The sequence below is a fragment of the Musca autumnalis genome, unplaced genomic scaffold (genome assembly GCF_047663935.1).
Source record: "Musca autumnalis isolate F117 unplaced genomic scaffold, ASM4766393v1 scaffold_1, whole genome shotgun sequence".
Taxonomy (NCBI): domain Eukaryota; kingdom Metazoa; phylum Arthropoda; class Insecta; order Diptera; family Muscidae; genus Musca; species Musca autumnalis.
In genome coordinates, this window is record NW_027411644.1 from 161,542,668 (window position 1) to 161,563,458 (window position 20,791).

Below are 20,791 nucleotides of genomic sequence, written 5' to 3' on the forward strand. Positions count from 1 at the left end.
CAAGTTAGGCTGGTTAACACTAATTTTCGCCTTTTGAGTTGAACACCATCTGCATACGCTATGCATAGGCTCAACACCTTCAAAATTGGATCCTACGGTTACAGGACTGTTGTCGTTCCATTTAACAAATATTATTTTATTGGTTTTGTCAAATCTGCAATCGACGTATCCTCTTTTTTGCTTTTTGAAAAAGGCGTTCGATTCTAATGGGCATTTTTTTGTTCTTGTATCCCGAACAGTTCCAATAGCTCGAAATCCTCTTTCTTTTAATTCGACCAGGAGATCATATGACGTGAAAAAATTGTCAAAAAATATAACATAATCTGAAGGGGATGGAACGTTGTCTAACAAATCAAGCACGACCCAGGATCCAAGTGGAAGCTTTGATCTGTCTAATTTTATACCTTTGGCCCCACAATAGATATCGAATTGGTATAAGTACCCACAACTGCTCGTCAGCATCCAATTTTTAAATCCAAATCTTACTGGTTTTCCTCTTATGAATTGTTTTGAGGAGTGGCTTCCAAAGTATCGCACCATGGATTCATCAATTGACAGTTTTTCATGCATATAACCGTACTTGCAAAAATTTGCCGAGAGAAGTGTTGACAAAGGTCTCACCTTAGCCATTTTGTCAGTAGTATCTAATTTAGTGTTATCCGCCAAGTAATTGAAACGTTTTATTTCAACAAATCTATTTCGCGACATATTTTGAGAAACGATTGGAGTGTGCGTGTCTTCGCAAAGCTGCCAATACATATTTTCTCTAGGCATAGAACGATATCCACTGTACAGCAAAATACCGACGAATATTTTCAAATCTTCTGCGTTAAAAAAAAATTTGTGTTCATTAGCTTGTAAAGCATAAATGCAAGTTTGCTCGACGATTAAATTGACAACTTTTTCGTCAAATAAAGCTTCAAAAACCGACACCGGTGATTTCCCATCCAGTTCTTCAATCATCTTGACTTTATTCTCTACAAAAAAATTTGTTTGATTCATTTGAATATCGCAAGGTCTCTTTGTCCACTTAGGAGTATTTTTGGTCGATTTTGAAGACATGGCTTTTTGTCGCAACTGTGCAAGTGGAATATCGTCTTCGCTATCATTTTCGAAAAACACTTCGACTTCATCGGGTACATCATTTGGCAAGCGATCATAAAGAATGTCATCTGTATTACCCTCCTCTTCATCTGTAATATAGTGCGGATTTGGTGGAATAACCGCTATATCGAAATTACTGTGAGAATCATTTTCCACAAAATCAAGAGCGCTGTTCAAATTTGTAAAGGCTTCCATTTTAAGAAAATTCTAAAAAAATATACATATCAGCCCATTGTACTCGGTTGGGTACAGCGATTTTTCTACTAACATAACATTCTTTCACAAAAACAAAAATTTATGTAACTTTATGTAAAATGATCAAACAAACACTCCTCTTCACAAAAATAATAAAAACATTTGTTTCATCAAACACGTCTTTGCTCCACGCACCAAAATTATTACTGACCTAACGAAAATTTGCAAATATGACAAAGTGGTACAAAAACAAAACAACATGCACAATAACGGTACATTTTTGTCTACTTTTATCTTCACTTCTCTATTAAATGCATTGCCTGGAATGCAAAAGTAAACGCTACTTTGCCTAATTCTCTTTGCTATACAAATTGTGGGTGCCTAAATTTTGCCTTTTTTCTGTACTCAAGCGAGTACAATGGGTGGTAATGGGTTAATGCGATTTTTGGCTGATATTTTTGTGAATGAGACTGACAACATAAGATATACAACACTCGCAATAAATCTTACCCAATATCACTTAAATACCGCTAAAAGAACAGCTCTCAGAAGATAATGGTTTTCCTATGGTTATCGAGTTTGCAGTAATGCAGCATGGTAAAGCTGGGTACACATGCTCATTTTGAATGACAGCTTAGCTTAAACATCGCTTGATTGTGGCCGTCAATGTTTGTCTGTACACGTACATTTTAGTAGTTTGGCAGTCGTAAATCGATAAAAAAAAATCATTCATTCATTCATGCATTAGTAGGAAGTTAATAAAGCTGGATTCATATTTTTTACAACAAAATATATATATATATATATATATATATATATAAAATATATATATAATAAATATTTTATCTGGAAAACTTTTTAAGGAAGATTTTCAACCATTAACCAAACTAAACGAAAATTTTCAGCTGATGGAATTTGAATGTGGGGCAAAAACTATGAAAATTCCTGTATTCCAGATATGTGCCTAAATATAGCTAATCCGTCTAAAAATTGCTATAAAACATTAAAACAGCTCAAAAATCGAGTTTGGAACATGGTTTTCCTTAAAGTCTTTCGTAAAATTTGTGTCAAAATGTAGTTATCGTCTTTTATTTCATGCATTTCTGGCTTACTGAAAAATCGTCATTTTGGACCATAAAATCGTCAAATCGTCATTTTTCAATTTTGGTCCAAAAAATCGTCAAAATGACGATAAATCGTCAAATTCGGCAACACTGCTTTAGGGTAAAATGTGATGCAATCCAGTTTGCATCCAAAGGTAGATTATGGCCGGATTTAGCAAATAAATTCGGTTAATACGCTAAATCCGGCTAATGATGTCATATCTAAATGGCCTATAATATAAACAAATATAAAAACGTCTTTAATAGCTCATTTAGACTAGCCATAAATCCTCAGTACAGATATCATTGCATTTAGATATACCTTTGGAGGATTTAAATGACAATCTGCTGGTCGAATTTTAAACGTCAAAATAAGTTGTTGTAATTTGAATTCGGCTCAAAAAACAAACGGCAAAGTACAAATTTATTGTTTAATATTGAAAATGTTACCACATTATCCTACTAATGCTAACTAATAAACAAATAATGAATGTATTTTATCATTTAGACATCGTAAATATAAGTCTTGGTTGACTAAAATCAACTTTGTATTTCAAAGCAAAGTTATTTTTTCCACCTTGTTTACAAATTTTGACATTTTAAATTATTTTTGTTGTAGCAATTCACCGATGCATCTACCTTGTTTCTTATTTTTGTATGGGAAATCTGGTAGATTATCGCCGGATTTAGCAAATAAATCCTGATAATGCGCTAAATCCGGCTAATGAGGTCGTATCAAACTGTATTCTTCTATATATATAAAAGAGCAGTGAGGTGAGTGAGTGACTGACTGACTGATTCATCAACGCCCAGGCGAAACGACTGAATCTAGAAACTTGAAATTTTGAGTGTCGGGTGCTGTTGGTAGAGCTGGCAAACCATCGATATTCCCAACATTAGATATTTTCGATATAATGTTTTAAAATATCGATTGCTATCTATATTATCGTTAAGTTGTCGTCGCCATTAATTTGGAGATAAAAATGGCGGAAATGTCAACGATTTTCTTGAAATTATGCAAAAGTAGTTCACAGAAATGTAAAGGAGAATAAACAAATGCTTTTATTTTATAAAAAATGTAAAAAAATACATTTTATTTTACCGAAAAATTTGTACGTGTGACTACGGACTTACTTTCTTACACACACATAACCGAAAAGTAGCGAAATTTCTATTTATTTCAATGGATTTCAGGTTAGGGGCTTTTATTCCGATAATATCGATAGGCAAAACTATCTATCGATATTGAATTTTTAAAAAACAATCGATATTATCGATAGTGACATCGATTTTTTGCCAGCTCTAACTGTTGGTGTGGAGGGGTGAGATAAGGCTGGGTTTTTGGAAATTCAAACTGGAAGGGTACGAAAAGGTACTAAATATGGCACCCTTTGTATTAGGCAAACGAAAAGAGCTAGCATTCTGAAATTTGTAATGGGAGTCATTGATGGAGAGCTAGAAAGATGTACCAATGGGCTTTTGGAAATTCGAACTACAAGTGTACGAAAAGTACTAAAAGTTACTAAATTCGGTACCAATTGTATATTTTGAACGGATATAGATCGAATCTTGAAATTTGGTATGGGAATCAAGGTTGGGAAGTGGTGTTGATATATGGAAATTGTTTTGGAAGTTCGTACTTATGTGTACGAAAAGTAGTAAATGGTACTAAATTTAGTACAATTTGGATTTAGGCGAACGGATAGATCTGGAATCCTGAAATTTGGAATTGTGATTACTGTTAGAATGTGGGATTGAGATTTGGAGGGAATTTATGCATGTGTACGAAAATTACTAAATGATACTACATTTGGTACAATTTGGATTTGGGTGAATGATAGAGCTAGAATTAAGATTACTGTCAGAGTGTAGGGTTGAGATATGGAGGCTGTTTTGGAAATTTGTACTTACATATGTTTGTGTATGAAAAGTTCTAAATGGTACTAGATCCTTCAAAAAAAGTTTTGAAAAATTATACTGTTATACAAAAGTTGAAAAAAATTGCAAATGTTCTGAGGTACTATTTTTTATTTTATAACGGCAAATTCGTAACTAATATCTTTCGAATAAGCTATATTTTTTAAAAGTGGTTAACCTAACCATTTGTTAACAACTTTTAATAAATATAGCTTATGGTTATATAGTTATTGTATATAGTTATGGTGATTGAAGTGTAAAAAACGCATAAAAACAGGAAGATGCTTTTCCTCGAGCTATAGGCTACTTAGAAGATACCAAACAGTATAATTTATTTCTTATCTTATAATATTTAATTTATTATTTGCAAGTAAGCAAGTATAAAGTTGGTTGGCATTGAAATACTTATTTGCAACCCTATAAAGTATACATATTTTTGATCAGAATAAAATTCTGAGTCGATATAGTCATGTTAGTCAGTCTGTAGAAATTAAAATCGGCCCAAACTTAGTTTAACTTCGAAGAGGGCCATATCGGTCCCCCTTTTAATTATTTGTGATGTCAAAAAGTGTTAAATAGATATTTTTGTTTAAACATTGAAAATGGTTTTATTTAAGAAAGCATAGATGAAATTCTTTAAAGTATGCTTGGACGATCAATTTATCGTAGAAATATTATGATGTGCGAAGTATGGACCAGAGTTTCCATGCAAGCCATTTTAGCGAAAAGCTTCGAATGTTTATGGAGGAGGTACCTGAAGAAGTGGATCATCTTTAAACTTAAACTAAGTTTGGATAAAATATTTCGAAGGCCAAAATTTGGGCCGAATTGGCTGATCCGCTCGAGAGTTATTGTGCGTCCAGAAAGCCAGACGGAAGGAGATAGCTAAAACGACTCCAAATTGTCTGAAACAGATTTCGTCCAAATATAATTGAGGCGCTCAGCGCAAAAACGGCCTAACACACATGTCCACAAAAATCAAACAGACTATAAACCTTTATAGAACCTTTTGAAATAACTATTAAAACAATTCCATATTGCATTGGTTAACACTAGGTAATACTACCTTCTAAAATAATACAATATGGCCTTTTTTAGAATTTGTTTCAAAAGGTTTCAGTTAAATCTTTACAGTCTGTTTGATTTTTTGGTCATGTGGGTTAGGCCGTTTTGGCGCTGAGTGCCTCAATAGGGGTCTAAAATAATTATGTCGATAAGACACATTTTGGTCGTATGAAAGTGTATATAACCTCGTTAGCCTAAAGGCTGAGGGCATACAAATGCCATTCATAGCTACAACATTGTCTTTAGACCCATTTCGATAGGACTTGCCGTTTCCAGCAAAATCTTGAAAACCTAAAAAACCCCTAAGAATGTGAACTTTTATCGCGATTTATTAAAAATCCATACATCGATTTTTTCTTCGTGAAAACTAAAAAAAACCCTTAACAATGTCAACTTAAATCGCGATTTATTTAAAAAGCGCTCCGACGATTTTTTTTTAGTTTTTTTAATTTTTCTCATTTATGAACATTGTAGTTTCAGAATCCGCAAAAACTTCCCAGGTGTAAGCACCTTCCATTATTAAAGCACCTAAAATTATTAAAGTGTGGTATTGAGTCTTCTTTGGGCCTACAATACTTTTCCCCGAAAAGTGTCAGCACTGGACCACGTTTTTTATTACCTACCATAGAACGGTACGGCTCGATTTTCGGGGGTTTTCAGGGATTTAGTTGCATCATCCTATAGAAATGGTTGTAATTTTATACATATTTATTCTTATTAGGGGCTACTAAACTTTCCTTCAGAAATTTGTCAGCACTGGTTCATGACATGAACATGAACTTCATGTTTTATATAGCCTATATCGATTTTAGGAGTTTTCAGGATTTTAGCCGTACTCTCCTGCACATATGTAAAGTCGTGCTTGGGCATCTAAATCATCTTCTTTATATTTTTTAAGCGATTCCATATATTGGCAATAGTTCACCATGATTACTTTTTAAATTTAATTTTTTTTTTTAATTTTTTAAATTTATTTAAAAAGTAGCTCTGTTCCTTTACGTGCAAGAATCTTCAAGTTTTACCACTTTTTACTCGAAAATCGTTCATTTACTTCAGGTACCATACAATTTATATTGTAGCAGTTTACAACTTTTGCTACTTTTGCCAGTTTTACCATTTTCAAAAGTAAAGGAACAGACCATTTATATAGGTTTCAAAAATGTACCCCTACTATTTAGGAAGAGGGGTAGTTTTCAAGGGAAAATTTTTTATTTGCTGACAGATGAATACATACCAAAACTTGTTTAAAATTTGTTTACATTTCAAAAAATCGAACACCAAGTACGAAATGGGTTAAACAGGTAAACAGAGACATACGAGTACATATATTAACATTATCTAGGTATGCTATATGTATATGTTAAGAAATTACTATGCTCGAACCACAAGAGAATGTGCATCCAATGGCATTAGGTGTATATTTCCCTTGTTTCGGAATATATTCTGTAAAATGGTGTGAACAATAACTCTCGTTGGGAGCAATCGATTTGGTCCAATATTTGCACATCGTATTATTTTATCCACTCATGTATCAAGTCGGATATAGTCCATATCATTCCCGCTCTTCGGGTACCTCCCATTCAAAATTTTTGTTTTTATTTACATTTTCTCTATAAATTGGGTGCAATTTAAGGGTTCATAGTGATCAAAATACTTCTCCGCCAATAGTTGTGGACATAGGTCCACGTTTTGGTATAGCCCCTAAACAACAATACCGCCCAATTTCAAGTATTGTACAAAAGTTTAGCTGACCAGATAAGGTTAGGTAGTAGGTAATTGGTTTACGAAGTGGTTAAACAAATTCCCCTAAAATTGTGGGCAATGGTACTTTCGTAACGGAAAGAAAACTATCTATTGTAATTAGTTCGTAATACTTCATGGTGGACTTTTTTTACTTGTTTTTCATTAGGCAAGTACCTAAATAAAAGTTTTAAAATTTTTTATGTAAAAACTATACACATCACAAAAAAAAGTTGTGTTAGGTTCAGGGTGGATAAGGAGTTTTAGTACAAAAGTGCAATAAATTTGGTATTGGGCTAATGAATAGAGCAGAAATTCAGATTTATTTATTTATCAGGTTCACTGTTAGAGGTTGTCGTACAATAAGTGTACTAGAAGTATTAAATCGTCACCATAAATGCCGGAAGACGTAACCAACAAAAATAAAACTTTACAGGAGAAGCAAAAAACGTTATAAAATGAAAACGGTGTTATAAAATATCGAAAAATTTTAGTATCGCGTTTTAAGACAGAGAAGAAATATATTTTTTGAAAAAAATTAAATTTTTTTCCAGAATGTTAGAAGCTGTGTGGGTTAGGTCTTTTGGTATTGTATTTTTCTGAAATACTAAAAGACGTAACCTACAATTTATTGAGTATACATTTGAAGAAACTAGTATAAATGAAAAATTATAAACAAATTAGGACTGGTTTATTGGCCTACGCGATTAAGCGAACTTTAAAGTAGCCATCTGACGGTGTTGGGTTCAATTCCCAGTCTCGACGTTGATATTTCAATGGACCACAATTAGGTGAACTGTTTATTCCAACCATCACTATAATTACTTATAATTTCAATTGTATTAGACGATATTAAATCTGGAATATTATATTTATTGTTGTATTTAAGTCAATTTATGGACAAAATATAGTTCATATAAATTAAGTGATCTGTAACAGTTTAAATGTAACTTTTAATTGTCATAAGGAATGTTGTCACAAAAGTAATGACAATCACTTGGAATTAAGCGTTTTAAGTCTTGCAGGTGTTGAAATTACTTTTTTGGAACTTTTAGCCTTTGTGTGTACCTCTGAGGAGGATCCACAGCCTCAAAATTTCTGGAACTTCTCTATGGTAGAATCTGGTACTCGTCTTTGATATCAGTTTTAAAAAAGATTATACTGCTAGGATCAAAAGCCAATGCTCGCAGTGACTGTAGGATTTCCTGTCTTTTTGTATAATCCAAACCAATACAGAAAATTTTCGTTTTTGTCTGGACCTATTCGATTATTACAATCAGTTGATCTCTAAACCATGGGTTGGTTGACCAGACCATATTTTGCAAACTTACAGCCTAATCGTATCCGTCTTTAAAGAATACATCTTTGTACTAGAACGACGTGAATTTTGTGCACATACACGTTTTCGTATCAACGTCTCAAATTTTGAACATTTCCGTTCGTTCTTTCTCTTGGAACAATGAACAATATCGGGACGAATAACCACTTCCTTTTATCCGGTTAACATATTGTTTTCCATATGTGCGTTTTAGATGTTATTTTAAAACAGGGCATAGGTCTCCTGTCATCATCTTCAATTATTTCAATTATGGATTTTTTCTGTAAGACCAGTAAAAACCGTCTAAAGTCAAATCGATTGCTTTAAAAATTAACTAAAATAATGGTCTTTGTGATTTTAGAAAAAAGCTGCCATTCTTGAGATATGGTAACCTAAGAGTCAAGTAACACATATGGAGAAATAAGCCGAGTAAAAGACGAGCCTGTTAAAGTAACTACAACATGTGATAGGTATTTCCATAAGCTTTCATACCTTACCCATTTTGTAGTAATCGGTTCAGTAGAACTGGGTCTAACCCGGTTTTGAATCTGGACTTTCGGGTCAAATAAACGGTTAACCGAATCCGCCCCCGTGGAAATTATACATTAACTCAATAAGCCCTCCCTCTGGCATTATAATTGCTGCAAATATCAAAGAATAAACTTTTTTGTACTGCTGTTTAGTTTTGAAATAATGTGGGTTACGCCTTTTGTATTCTATGAAAATTACAGTATGCTGTTACGTCTATTGGCATTTCTTGAATACGATCGTTATTTTTAAACGTAGAAGCTCGAAATTTTGCCAGAGCATGTATTTTAGCTTAATATTTCAGATTCCATCAAAAAACGAATTTCCATTTCCATGTCGGTTACGTCTTCCGGCATTTATGGTGACGAAATAATATTAAACATTAAAGTACTGGTATTAAACGAACCGTTAAAGTCCTGGATTTTAAAAATTGTACTAAATAGTGTACTATTTGTTTTACGTTAACGCGAAGGTGGTGTCTAAATAATTCACTGACATCAAATAGTCAAACGTAAAGTATCTTTTCAACAAAATTGTTTTTTTTTAAGTTTTTGCCTTTTTAGGGGCGAAGGCAAATAATGGCCTTCGCCCCTAAAGATTTGAGATGTGAGATTTAATTAATCGAGCTTTTTATGACCTAAGGAGATTACATTGAAAAATTGATATCTAGCGAAGTCCTACACACACATCAACCACTATGCGACGATAGTTTCGTTAGCTGGTTAGGCTAACATCATCAGGTATATTAGATGTTGTTGTTGCTAGACAATTTTCGCCATTTGGAGCTCCTATTTATACATCCAAGATTGCAATTTTGCATTTGTGAAGTTCAAATTGAAGCTTTTTATTTCGAAAGACGACTCATTTGTCCCCCTTCTATTCCAGAAATCAATTTTTTCAATGCTGCATTCATATTAGAGTCGATGGCTTTTTTCCATCGTAGACTGTATATATGTCTTTCACATCGAAAGATTTTTTAAGTGGATTGTGGTTTAGAACGCTAAGACGTCAGCAACATTTAAAATGTGGATCCCTGCTGATGTGTAGGGGTGCGATACGGTCGACATTTTTTGGAAATTCGAACTAAAAGAGGTACGAACAGTACATATTAAATATTATTTATTTGCATTTTATTCCTTTTCCGCATACGAAGTAGCGGGCATTTTGCTAGTTCTTCATATATAATAGGCCATTTAGACATGACGTCGCCGTCTTCGCACAAATTAAATGTTATTTACCGCCCAATTTTAGGTATTTTGAAGTTTTGATCACATTTTCGGTCCATGTTTTGGTCTAGCCCCCACGTGACCTTTCGAGCTATCAATGCTACCAAATAAAATAACTAATAAAACACTTTTATCATTAAAAAACAAATACTAAATATATTGAACAAATGTACAAATCTGCAGAATATGAAAAACAAAATAATACGAGTGAATTTTGTGATTTAATTCGGCGGTATATAAAACTACATTATTATTGTTTGAATGTGTGTACGGTGTGAAAGAGCATGTAGATACTTAGATTTCGTTGAATATGTTGATAATTAATTTCCATTTCATCTAATAGTAGGTTCTTTTGTCCTCCCATAGTCGGAGATTTAATTGTGGTATCGAATTGCAAGGTATCAAATTGTTGCTAAAAATAAAAAAAATAGTTAACATCAAGTTTACATGTTAGTCCATTTTGGAACCAACTCTAGACTTACTCTTCATTGGGAAATAGGAATACATTTGGCTGTACACATTTTAAAGTTTGAGTATTTGCACATAAAATGCCAGCCAAACTAACTTTACGGATTTCAGCCAGTTGTCCTGAAAACAATTTAAAATTATTAATATTATTTTAAAATATTACTCTGAGGTTGTATTTTACCTTTAGTGAAACCAGCATTAACATCTTGATGCTCAAAGAAGAATCGATCTGCTCTGCGTGCGGTTAAAAATTGCCTGCCCATGATACATTGAAATGTTGGTCCAAACAGTGCCTCGGAAGAATGTCGTTCCAAAGAACCGCCAACACTTAATTCAACATCATCGGGGCATTTATAGAACTTCTGTAATTGAGCTATTTTCTGAAATAAAGAATTGAGATGAGATTTAATATTGTAGTCAAAAAATATTCTTTTAACACTTACCTCGCCATTTATTTCATTGGAAAATCCAGACCAATCGTGAGCTCGAGGTAATCCACAATATTCTCGATAATCATTATAACTGGCTAAACCAAAATCACGACTACGTTGTATGTCGATTGACTTTAAATCCGTGCCGAACTCATCGAATACTTTTCTATCGAAATAATGTTTTATCTGAAATGGGAAGGTTTTAAAGAAAAACAAGTAAAATCGGGTCCTAGAAGTACTTATTCCGCTCAATATAACGGAAAATAATTACACTGACTTACCTCTTTATCCAAATTATTATCGGCCCTCTTTTGTAACTGGGTGATTAATCCTCTTACTAAATCATCAAAATTTCTACCAGCCTGCACAATTGCAGGAACTTCGGGATTTTTAAAATAATCACTTAAACGCAGTGTTTTATTTTGGCTACGATCAGGAGTAACCAATCTGAAATGTTTACCAAAATAGTAATAATAAAACAATATATTATTATCTTTTTTTACTTACGAAAACCATCCAGGAATCATAGTGTGGGCATAACGAAATGCAGCGGCTGAACTCTCAGCATATGCAGTTGGATTCAATGATGCCTCATAATCATTGACATGTTGATAGGGTGACACATTATGTACCAAACCATTAGTATAACTGTAAACGGGACCCAGAAGCAATGGCAACCAATCGTAATAGGTTATTTTCTGATACTGTGCTATATTGATTTTTCTTGCCTCCTGATACAGTCTCTCATCGGAATAGTGAGGATTCAATTGAGCCAATATGTTTGCCAAACGATTATGTTCTCGCACAAGTATGGTTTGAATTACAGCGATGGTGGGCGTTAGCTGATTACGAACATCGGGTGTGTTATAACATTGATTCCAATCTGAGGGACATTCTTTATTTTTGTTTGGATGCAAGGGTAAAAAATGTTCCCGATTTTTGACAAGTGTTTTTAAAAGTCCACCGTAATATTGACGTAATTTTAAATTCTGTTCAAATGAATTGCCATAAACCGATGATAGATCCACAAATGGTGTAGCCTTGCTAAGTTTTTCAATATATCCATAATGACTTGGTGGGCATGTGACATCAGCATCACTTAGACTACGTGCAAAATTTAAACAGGTTTTACCCGATGTTAGGGCAATGGGGCCGTAGACATTCAACGGTATAGAATAACAGTATTTGCTGTGGGGATTTTTACAACAATCAACTGTGGGAAAGAAGAAAGTGCAAAATTTTGGTAATAAAAGAAAGAAGAAAACAACTTCTCAATAACAAAATAGTAGTAATTCTGAACGTGGTCGGATATAATTTTAGTCCAGTGAAGACAAGTAACCAATTCCATTGGAAATTTTCACCACCACGTATTATGCGTGAATAGAAGAAGATCAAGTGGCATTTAGTTCAGACTGGCCGATCTTTTTATACTCTCCGCCATAAATTATATTGCAATCAGATTTTAGCGGAAAATCGGTAGGTACCGTTCTACAGCGGCTACACTAAAATGCGGACCTATACCGATAATTCTGTGCAGAAATTTGTTATAGTTCCAACGGAGAATAATGTTGTTGTAACAGTATTTGATATGTTTGTATGTTCGTTTTTCTGCTTCTGGGTCTATCTCCAGTTCTAAGAATATGGCTGCTTTGATGGGATGTAACCACAAATCTCCTGAAGTTAGTTAAGTAGGTTTGGCACGACAGTTGAAAAAGTGCAGTGTATCGTGCGGGCCTGGGCATATGTTTTGCACCGAATCATGCCCTATAGGAATTCAGACGACTTCACCATCCCGAGCTTAGTTGAGCCAAAACTACTCTGGTTTGTTGTGGCAGCTGACGCTCCTTAGGTGTGATAGATGAGAGATGTTCTCTGAGGATCGCATTCACACGATAGTTTTTTATGGCATCTGCGACTTCATCCGTTTAAATGATATTTAAACCTGCTTGATAGGGTTGCTGATCCAGAGGTTCTCTATTGTTGGAAATCTCTTTCTAGATCATAAAGATCCTTTCTAACATGCCTGGGTTGGGGGTCCTATACACCATATAATGATTAGGATGTATCTCACGGTAACATCCAAGAAAGCACTGCAACGAAAGCATGCTATTGTGTAGATGGTCCTCATGTAGATGGTCCACTGAAGACAAAAAGAGAAACCCTCTTGCAGTTCTCAGTGTGGCATTCTGACCGGTTTAAATATTTTTCTGTCGCACTTATATTCGCTGACCATACTGGCGCCGCATAGCTTACCACAGACCGACCTATCGCGTTATATGTGGTCAACAAGGCTTCTTTACCTGCACCTGTCTGCCGGCTAGGGATTTGAGGACATTGTCCCTACATCTCAGATTGTCGCAGATAGCTGTGGCATGCGTGGACGACATGAACATGTTGTCGAATGTGACCGCTAGAAGTTTGCGTTAGTTTGTGGTCGGAATTCTGTTGCCATCTACCATGACATTCAACTCAGTTCTCATCACTGTGGTGAACTGAGTGGCCGTCGATTTAGTGGCGGATATTTGTATATTCCTCACGTGGAAAAATGACATCAGAGAATGTGCCTGACGCCAAAATCGTACAATCATCCGAATACGTTACGATTTCAATGACATCTGGACGGGGCGGAATGCGCGGGAGGTAGAGATTAAATAGTTCCGGAGATATCACCCCACGTTGTGGAATTCCATGTTTCACTCTACGGGGCTTGGTCTTCGTGTTCCTGAATTCCACGTTCGACTGGCGTCCAACGTTTCAAAGTTGGCCGGAGGATAGTCTGCTCGATGTCCTCAAACAGTGTGGAGTGCTTGACAGTATCACAGGCTTTTGATAAGTCAAGCGCCACCATTACTGCCCTAATACACGGATTGCTCTGGTTGAGTCCTCGGCTAATATGTGTCATATGGCGTGCGGCGTAGTTGTTGTGTGCGGCTTACGGAACCCAAGCTGATGATCGGCAAACTCTGAGGAGGATTAAAAACTCATGGGTCTTTGTAACGGGCCACAAAAGCGAAATCGGTCTGTACGATTCACTTTTTGGTGGCATCTTTGAATGGCTTCTGTTGCGGGGTCTCTCTGCTCATTTTCTAGACTTCGAGAACGATGTGTGTGGTTAGCGACATGTTAAGAGCTTTAGTGTGGTACTCCACTCCCATCACGTTAAGCTGTTTCAGCATGGAGATTTCATCATGGCCCAACGCTTTGGATGATTTAGCGTTCCTGATGATAATCGCAACATCATCCGTTGAAAATTGTGGTGGTTCATCCTCGGCAGGGAGAGATCTAATGTGACGCAGTAATTTTGTCTTCGCCCTGTCACTCCCGGGGTGCTCGACAAATTGTTGATTGAAATAACTTGCGGATGAGTCAGCGTAACAGCGCCAAACGTGACTGAGGCCTTTCTTCCTACTTTCAAGGGTTTGAGAGTGACTTAAACTTTGCCCACAATTCACTGATTCCAGCTCCAATGTTGCAACTTTTCAGGCGATTTAACCAGTTTTTCCCATGATTGATGAAAGTGCGCCGTTTAGAGGTGATGAAATCGGGCGTTCTGCTGATGAAGACAATTATGGGGAGATGGTCTGACCAAAGAGAATTGGCGGGTTGCCAGGTGACGTCATTTGTCAAACCAGGTGACGTCATATTCCCTTTAATTTAACCTAACCTATTCTTTCGAACTGTGATAATGAGGGGCGTCCTCATTGACCGTGCAAAACGTATAACTATGAATCTGCTCACCCTCTGGTCATTCCCGAGGACCGAAAGACACAACTCATGAAGACCATTTAAGTCCCCCAAGACCAGACGGTTATGACCTTCCAAAAGTGTGTTAATGTTGGGCATATAATCTGGAGTGCAGCTATTTATCGGCGGGATGTTCAGCAACTCTACCTCCGCAGTTCCACACCTGACTGCAGTTCCATACATTCCATGTACGGGTCATTAGAGCCAAGCTCAAGTGAGATAGGTGTGTATTGAATAGGTTGGTGCAATAGGAAAGCTAATCTTCCACCTCCACTTGTGGTGCGATCCTTCCCCATTACATTGTAACCATCACAACGCTCTATGTTGCAGTTGTTGTTGAGCCGCCATGAGATTCTTCGGAATCTTCGGTTAAATTCTTCAAATACCCAAAAACTGGAGGTATCGTTCTATGAGAGTTATATCAAAACGTGGACTTGTACCGACCATTCTCTGCGAAAAGGTTTTAATGCCCCAAACGAAGGCTTTGTAATGTGGCTAATCCTTAATGTGGCTAAAACCTTAAAAATATCTACAATCGGGAGGTACCGGACGTGTCACTCGTCAATTTGTATATGGACTATACCAAAACATGGACATATGGAGCCCATTCTTCAATACCAAAAGTTCTACGAGTGATTTCCAAAGACAGACAGACGCTCGAACGGACATGGCTATATCGATGTAGAATTGCACGCTGATCAAATCATTTCGAAGAGTAACAAACGGAATGACAAACATAATATACCCTCCATTATGTGGTTGAGGGTATAAAAATCTGATTTACGTAATACTCACCCTTTTTACCTTCCATCATCTGACTAATATCGTGCGCCACCACCTGTCCCCATTGCATTGTCAACAAAGATCGGGTGTTATCCATTACAGTATCCTCGCCATGCAATGTCAACGATAATTCACGAGGATTTGGCAGTGCTGTTCCCGAACGGGTTCTACTTGGCGCATATTTGCCATCACCATATTTTGGTTTTAAAATACGTCCATATCTTGAATTGGCCATACCATAACCAGGATGTGCCAGATTATTGCATGAACCATCAATATTACGATAAAACAATGCGTTGGAGTCATTGGCACACGACAGCGGTGGAAAGGCGCATTCCAATTTGGCTGTAGACTCCTCCTCAAATAAATGATTGAGATCATTATTTCCATTAACTGCTACTACATGATAACTGTCCGAATTTTTATTAAGATAATTTTTCGCAAATAGAACTTCATCCTCCGGCACGGGCTTGGCGAAATTCCAATTATAATTTGAATATGGATTAAAGTGATGTTTTAATGCCGAATTATGACCAAGATCATTTGGTGAAAATGACTCATAGTACTGGTGCTCCGTAAATGGGCTACAAATGAAGAACTTATTATAGTTGTAACGGTATTTTGCTGTGATCTTCAACTTACCATTTCGCTGTACAATATTTGGATATTGTTATAAACAAACAGCAAACAATTAACCACTGCATAATTCTGCTTTTGGTCACTGGAACGAAATAACTATCTTAAGTGAGACTATGGGAAACCCACGCACTTATTTTATATACATTTATTATTACTTCATTTGTTTGTTGAGAATAAAATGGTAAATGTATCACGTTTTAAATCTATGCGGAACTATGGTGGAAGTTCTATTTTGTAGCTCTTTGTTCGTACCTATTTGGATTTATTCTTTTAGCTGAAATTTACTTCCTAAGTACTTGCAAAACATGGGCAATATTCTATTAAATATGGGAATTGTGGTATTGTAATAGGAAATTCAATTTAATTCGGACTAAGTATCTGGCTTAGTTATTTTTCAGTGTCAGTGGAGCTGACCACTGAACTTAATATGAAATCTTAGATAATCACCCAGAAATTTAAAATTGAACGCTTTCACAACAAAGTAGTAGTCTTTCATTAACTGCTTATTTTTGAAGCAAACCACTGAAAGTGATGAATTGATGCTCCCTGGTTTTCATCAACAGAGGGTGGGATAAAAGGTTTCCATTCCGATGAGTGTTTGAGTTAATTGTTTTTGCTGATACCCATCACTTATCTTCTCTCGGTTATTGTTGGCCTATCCCTTCTCCGTATAGTTTCACTTCCGCTTAACGATTTTTATATCGATTTGAACTTCATAAGATCTTCTTCGGTTCTTAATTTGATTTTACTTTTGTCCAAAAAATGTTAAACCCTTTTCCCAATGAACGAATCGCTTTGATTTTTGTTGTAACATTTTTTGTTGTTCGCTGCCCCCATTACGACGGTACAATTTTTATCAGAGACAAGTCCATACTTCCTGAGAAAATAGTCCGAAAGGTTTAAAAAACCCTATGGCCACATGTGTAGTGGTTGGAGCGCACAATAACTTTCGAACGGATGAACCGATTTGGTCCAAAATTTGGCGTTAGTAATATTTTATCCAAACTCAGCTTAAGTTCGAAGACAGACCATATCGGCCCACTCCTACAGGTATCTCCTCCACAAAAACTCAATAATCTTCGGAAAAATTGTGCGAACGATAATTCTTGAAGGGAGTAACCGATTTTGTTCGAATATGTACTATATACATAGGTCCACTCCTTTGAGTAGTTCCCACACAAAATTTGTGTAGAGTGCAGTTTAAGAGGCCTGCTCTCATATCGGTTTGCTTCTTTTTATACAACTTGTATTCGCTGCCTCCGTTAGGACAGTACGCGTTTTTTAGAGGAAATTCCATACTTCCTGAGAAAATAGTCCGATGGCACCATGTGTAGTAGCTTGAGCGCCCGATAACTCTCGAATGGATCAGCCGAATCGGTCCAAAATTTGGACTTCGAATCCATTTGGTTTCTGTTGTAACAACTTGTATTCGCTTTACCCATTACGACGGTACTTGTTTTTTTTTTCAGGGACAAGACCTTACTTCTTAAGAGAGAAAGGCCCAAAAGCTCCAAAAACGCCTGGCGGTACCAAAAAAACTGGGTAGTACGTAAGATAACCTTCGAAGGGAGAAACCGATTTGGTCCAAACGTTGTACATTGTATTATATAGACCTCAGAAGTATTATGTGTTACTTCTTTTCTTTAGGTCCGAGGCTGAGGAGATATCTCTGTCGGCCAAGCCGACTGATACTTTTTTACTTGTTTAAAAAATGTTTCTATATGAGCTTTTTTGACAAACTTTTAAAGTCACTTTAAGCAGATATACAACTGAGCCACATGACATAACCAAAATGTCAATGTAACCTTTTGTTTCTAACTAAATTTATCATCATATTATTTCATACATATAATTTTATATCATATATATAATATTATTTTATATATCATATCAATTAAAAGTGGTTTCTGTGGGACTCTTTTGAATATTTAAATGACATAAAAGTGCAATAGGAAATTTTTTCAAAAAAAAAAATCTAAGTGGTTTGTTCGTGACCTTTTTTAATGCATAAAATTAATAAAAGTTATTTTAATAGATTTTTATTCAACTGAATTTATTGAGCTATCATGACCCAAGGAGTTTGATTTGAAAAACTGATATCTAGCGAAGTCCACCCACATCCAACCAATATGCTACGATAGTTTCGCTGGTGGTTTAATTCAGCTCATCAGGCATATTAAATGTGGTGCTAGACAAAGGCTGAGTTTGAAAACTTGTATACATACATATATACTAAACTAGTTGCAAATTTGCAGTTCTGAAGTATTTTTGAAGTGACAATCATTTTATTTTTTTTTTAATTTGGTTTTCAAAATGTAATAGGGTCTACTTATGAAATTTGGAACTTCTAAATTTGCTACCATGAAATACTTCTTTTCATCCTAAACGTGTAATAAAAATTACCTACGACAGTTTTGAATGCTTTATATTTACATTTTGATAAAATTTTGTTCTATTTTAGAGGATTTTCAAAATGTATTTATGTTTTTCGTGAGAAAATTTTTAGAACGACCCTATTATTCAATATTTTCTTTGAAATTTTATTTTCAATAACAACAATGTTGTTTTTGTAAATTTGTTAGTTGTTGTAATTCATGCATCTACCTTCTACCTTGGAAAACTTAAACACACCCTCAGTAAATGTTTTAAAATATTTTTTTTTTTAAGAAAAAAGCAAAATAGAAAACGGAGTTATAAATTTATTTTATATTTATACCCCATACCACAAGGTGGAAAAGGGTATTATAAGTTTGTTTTGGTAATAATTCATGTAACACCGCGAAATATTCGTCGGAGACCCCCAATGTGGTATACCAATCTTCATATCTCGACGATATAAAGCGATTTTGAGATGTGTGTCCGTCCGTCCGTCTGTCCATTATAAATTGTAAACACGCTCCAGGCCGCAATTATGGACCGATCGTCACGAAATTTTGTATGGAGGTCGGGTTCAGATCAGAATAGATCCCTATTCTTATTGGTGATGATCGTGAAATATTTAGCGGGTGAAATGGACCAAAAACATAATATTTCTCCAATTTTCTAGCGGCTCTGTAGGTCTCAATATTAGTCCGATCAACGCGTAATTTTAAATAAGGTAAGAGTATATCACAAAGGAGAAGCTTGCAATTTGAGATGACGATCGGATAATATTTAGAGGGTTAAATGGACCAAAACTTTTGTGTGAAAATTGTGAACATTTTTAATATACAGCTTATATCTTAATTCCTGGAAGTGACATTCCGGACAAGTGAGATATACTTGAAAGTGGAACTCTTGACCTTTCAATTGATGTCAATTATGTTGGTGTGCATGATCAGATAACAGGGTTACAGCCTAATATATTCCGTTATTTGTTTGTAGTGTAATAATAAACTTGCTAGAAGTCGCAATTCTACATCAATAGTCACGAAATTTTGCACCGGGTAAGAGTATAGGTCGAAAAAGATGCCTACAATTTTGAATGATGATCTGATATTCTTTAGCGGGTGAGGTGGACCATTACTTTTGTATGAAAAATATTAAAATTTTATTTTTGGTCGATATTTTAATTCCTTGAGGACATATATATTTCGCAAAGTAGCCTACATATGAAAAAAAAAACTACTGACCTTTCCTCTGATGTAAATTGCAATAAAGTGTTTGCTAGATAACGGGCCTACTGCCTAATATAAATTTTAAACAAAGTTTGAGTTTATGATGAAGAAGAAGCGTACAAACCAACGTGAAGATCAGATAATACTTAGCGGGTTAAATGGACTGAAACTTTTGTGTGAAATTGGTAAACATTTCAATAACGTAGCGGTTAAACAACGGAAGTAGTACTACATAAGTGGGTTTCATTGCATTTTAGTTTGTGTGAACTAAATTTTCCTTTCCTGCTACAAAAATGTCTTTGTCATGCTAGATAACTTTTTGGTTTTGATCATAAGTATTATACATTACATCTCCGATATTTGATAATTAAATTTTCACAATCATTGAAAAGAAGTTCCGTGGAGAGCGATTGTCCAGGGATAGTGGTATAGGGTATCCCATGGTCGGCTCCGTCCGACTATAGACTTTTCTTTCTTGTTTTGAAAAATATTTGATTCATTTGTGTTTTCAATCAAACAAAAACTGTCTTTAACAACAGGTATTAATTCGAACGAATTTGTATTCGAATCGTCTTAGGGAAACGGGTCATCAATGAGTAGAAAACCTTTTATTAATATAGGAACATATTTTGGAATATACCTCATATGAAGGTACCTTCGCGAACATCCTGCTAATTTCTACTTAGGAAAATTTTTCTAAAGTAAATTTTACTAATTTTTGCACAAAATTTACATTTGTAAAAAATATGTAATTGGAAATGCACTCAGTTTTGTAATGTTTAGGATATTGCGAAAATAATACTTTGCAATATTTATACCCCCAGTCTTTAGGCTAATGACGGTATATGGTAAAAACCAAAAATGTTTTACAATCGATGAATCCGAGTTTCACCCTTTCAGAATTCGCGAACTATTACCATATTCTATATAGTAT

General features: G+C 35.3%; 1 protein-coding gene across 1 annotated transcript in view; it reads right to left on the reverse strand.

The window, feature by feature from the left end:
- Nucleotides 1–7,816: 7,816 nt before the first annotated feature.
- Nucleotides 7,817–20,791, reverse strand: part of LOC141388649 (protein rotatin homolog) — a 70,887-nt gene continuing 57,912 nt past the window's right edge. The window contains exons 2-9 of the mRNA XM_073958744.1: nt 16,265–16,343; nt 15,635–16,206; nt 11,603–12,308; nt 11,377–11,542; nt 11,108–11,281; nt 10,846–11,044; nt 10,679–10,784; nt 7,817–10,608 (exon numbers count right to left, since the gene is read on the reverse strand). Of these exons, the coding sequence (XP_073814845.1) occupies nt 10,533–10,608; nt 10,679–10,784; nt 10,846–11,044; nt 11,108–11,281; nt 11,377–11,542; nt 11,603–12,308; nt 15,635–16,206; nt 16,265–16,343 (2,078 nt within the window). The 3' untranslated portion in view covers nt 7,817–10,532. The remainder of the gene's footprint in view (nt 10,609–10,678; nt 10,785–10,845; nt 11,045–11,107; nt 11,282–11,376; nt 11,543–11,602; nt 12,309–15,634; nt 16,207–16,264; nt 16,344–20,791) is intronic.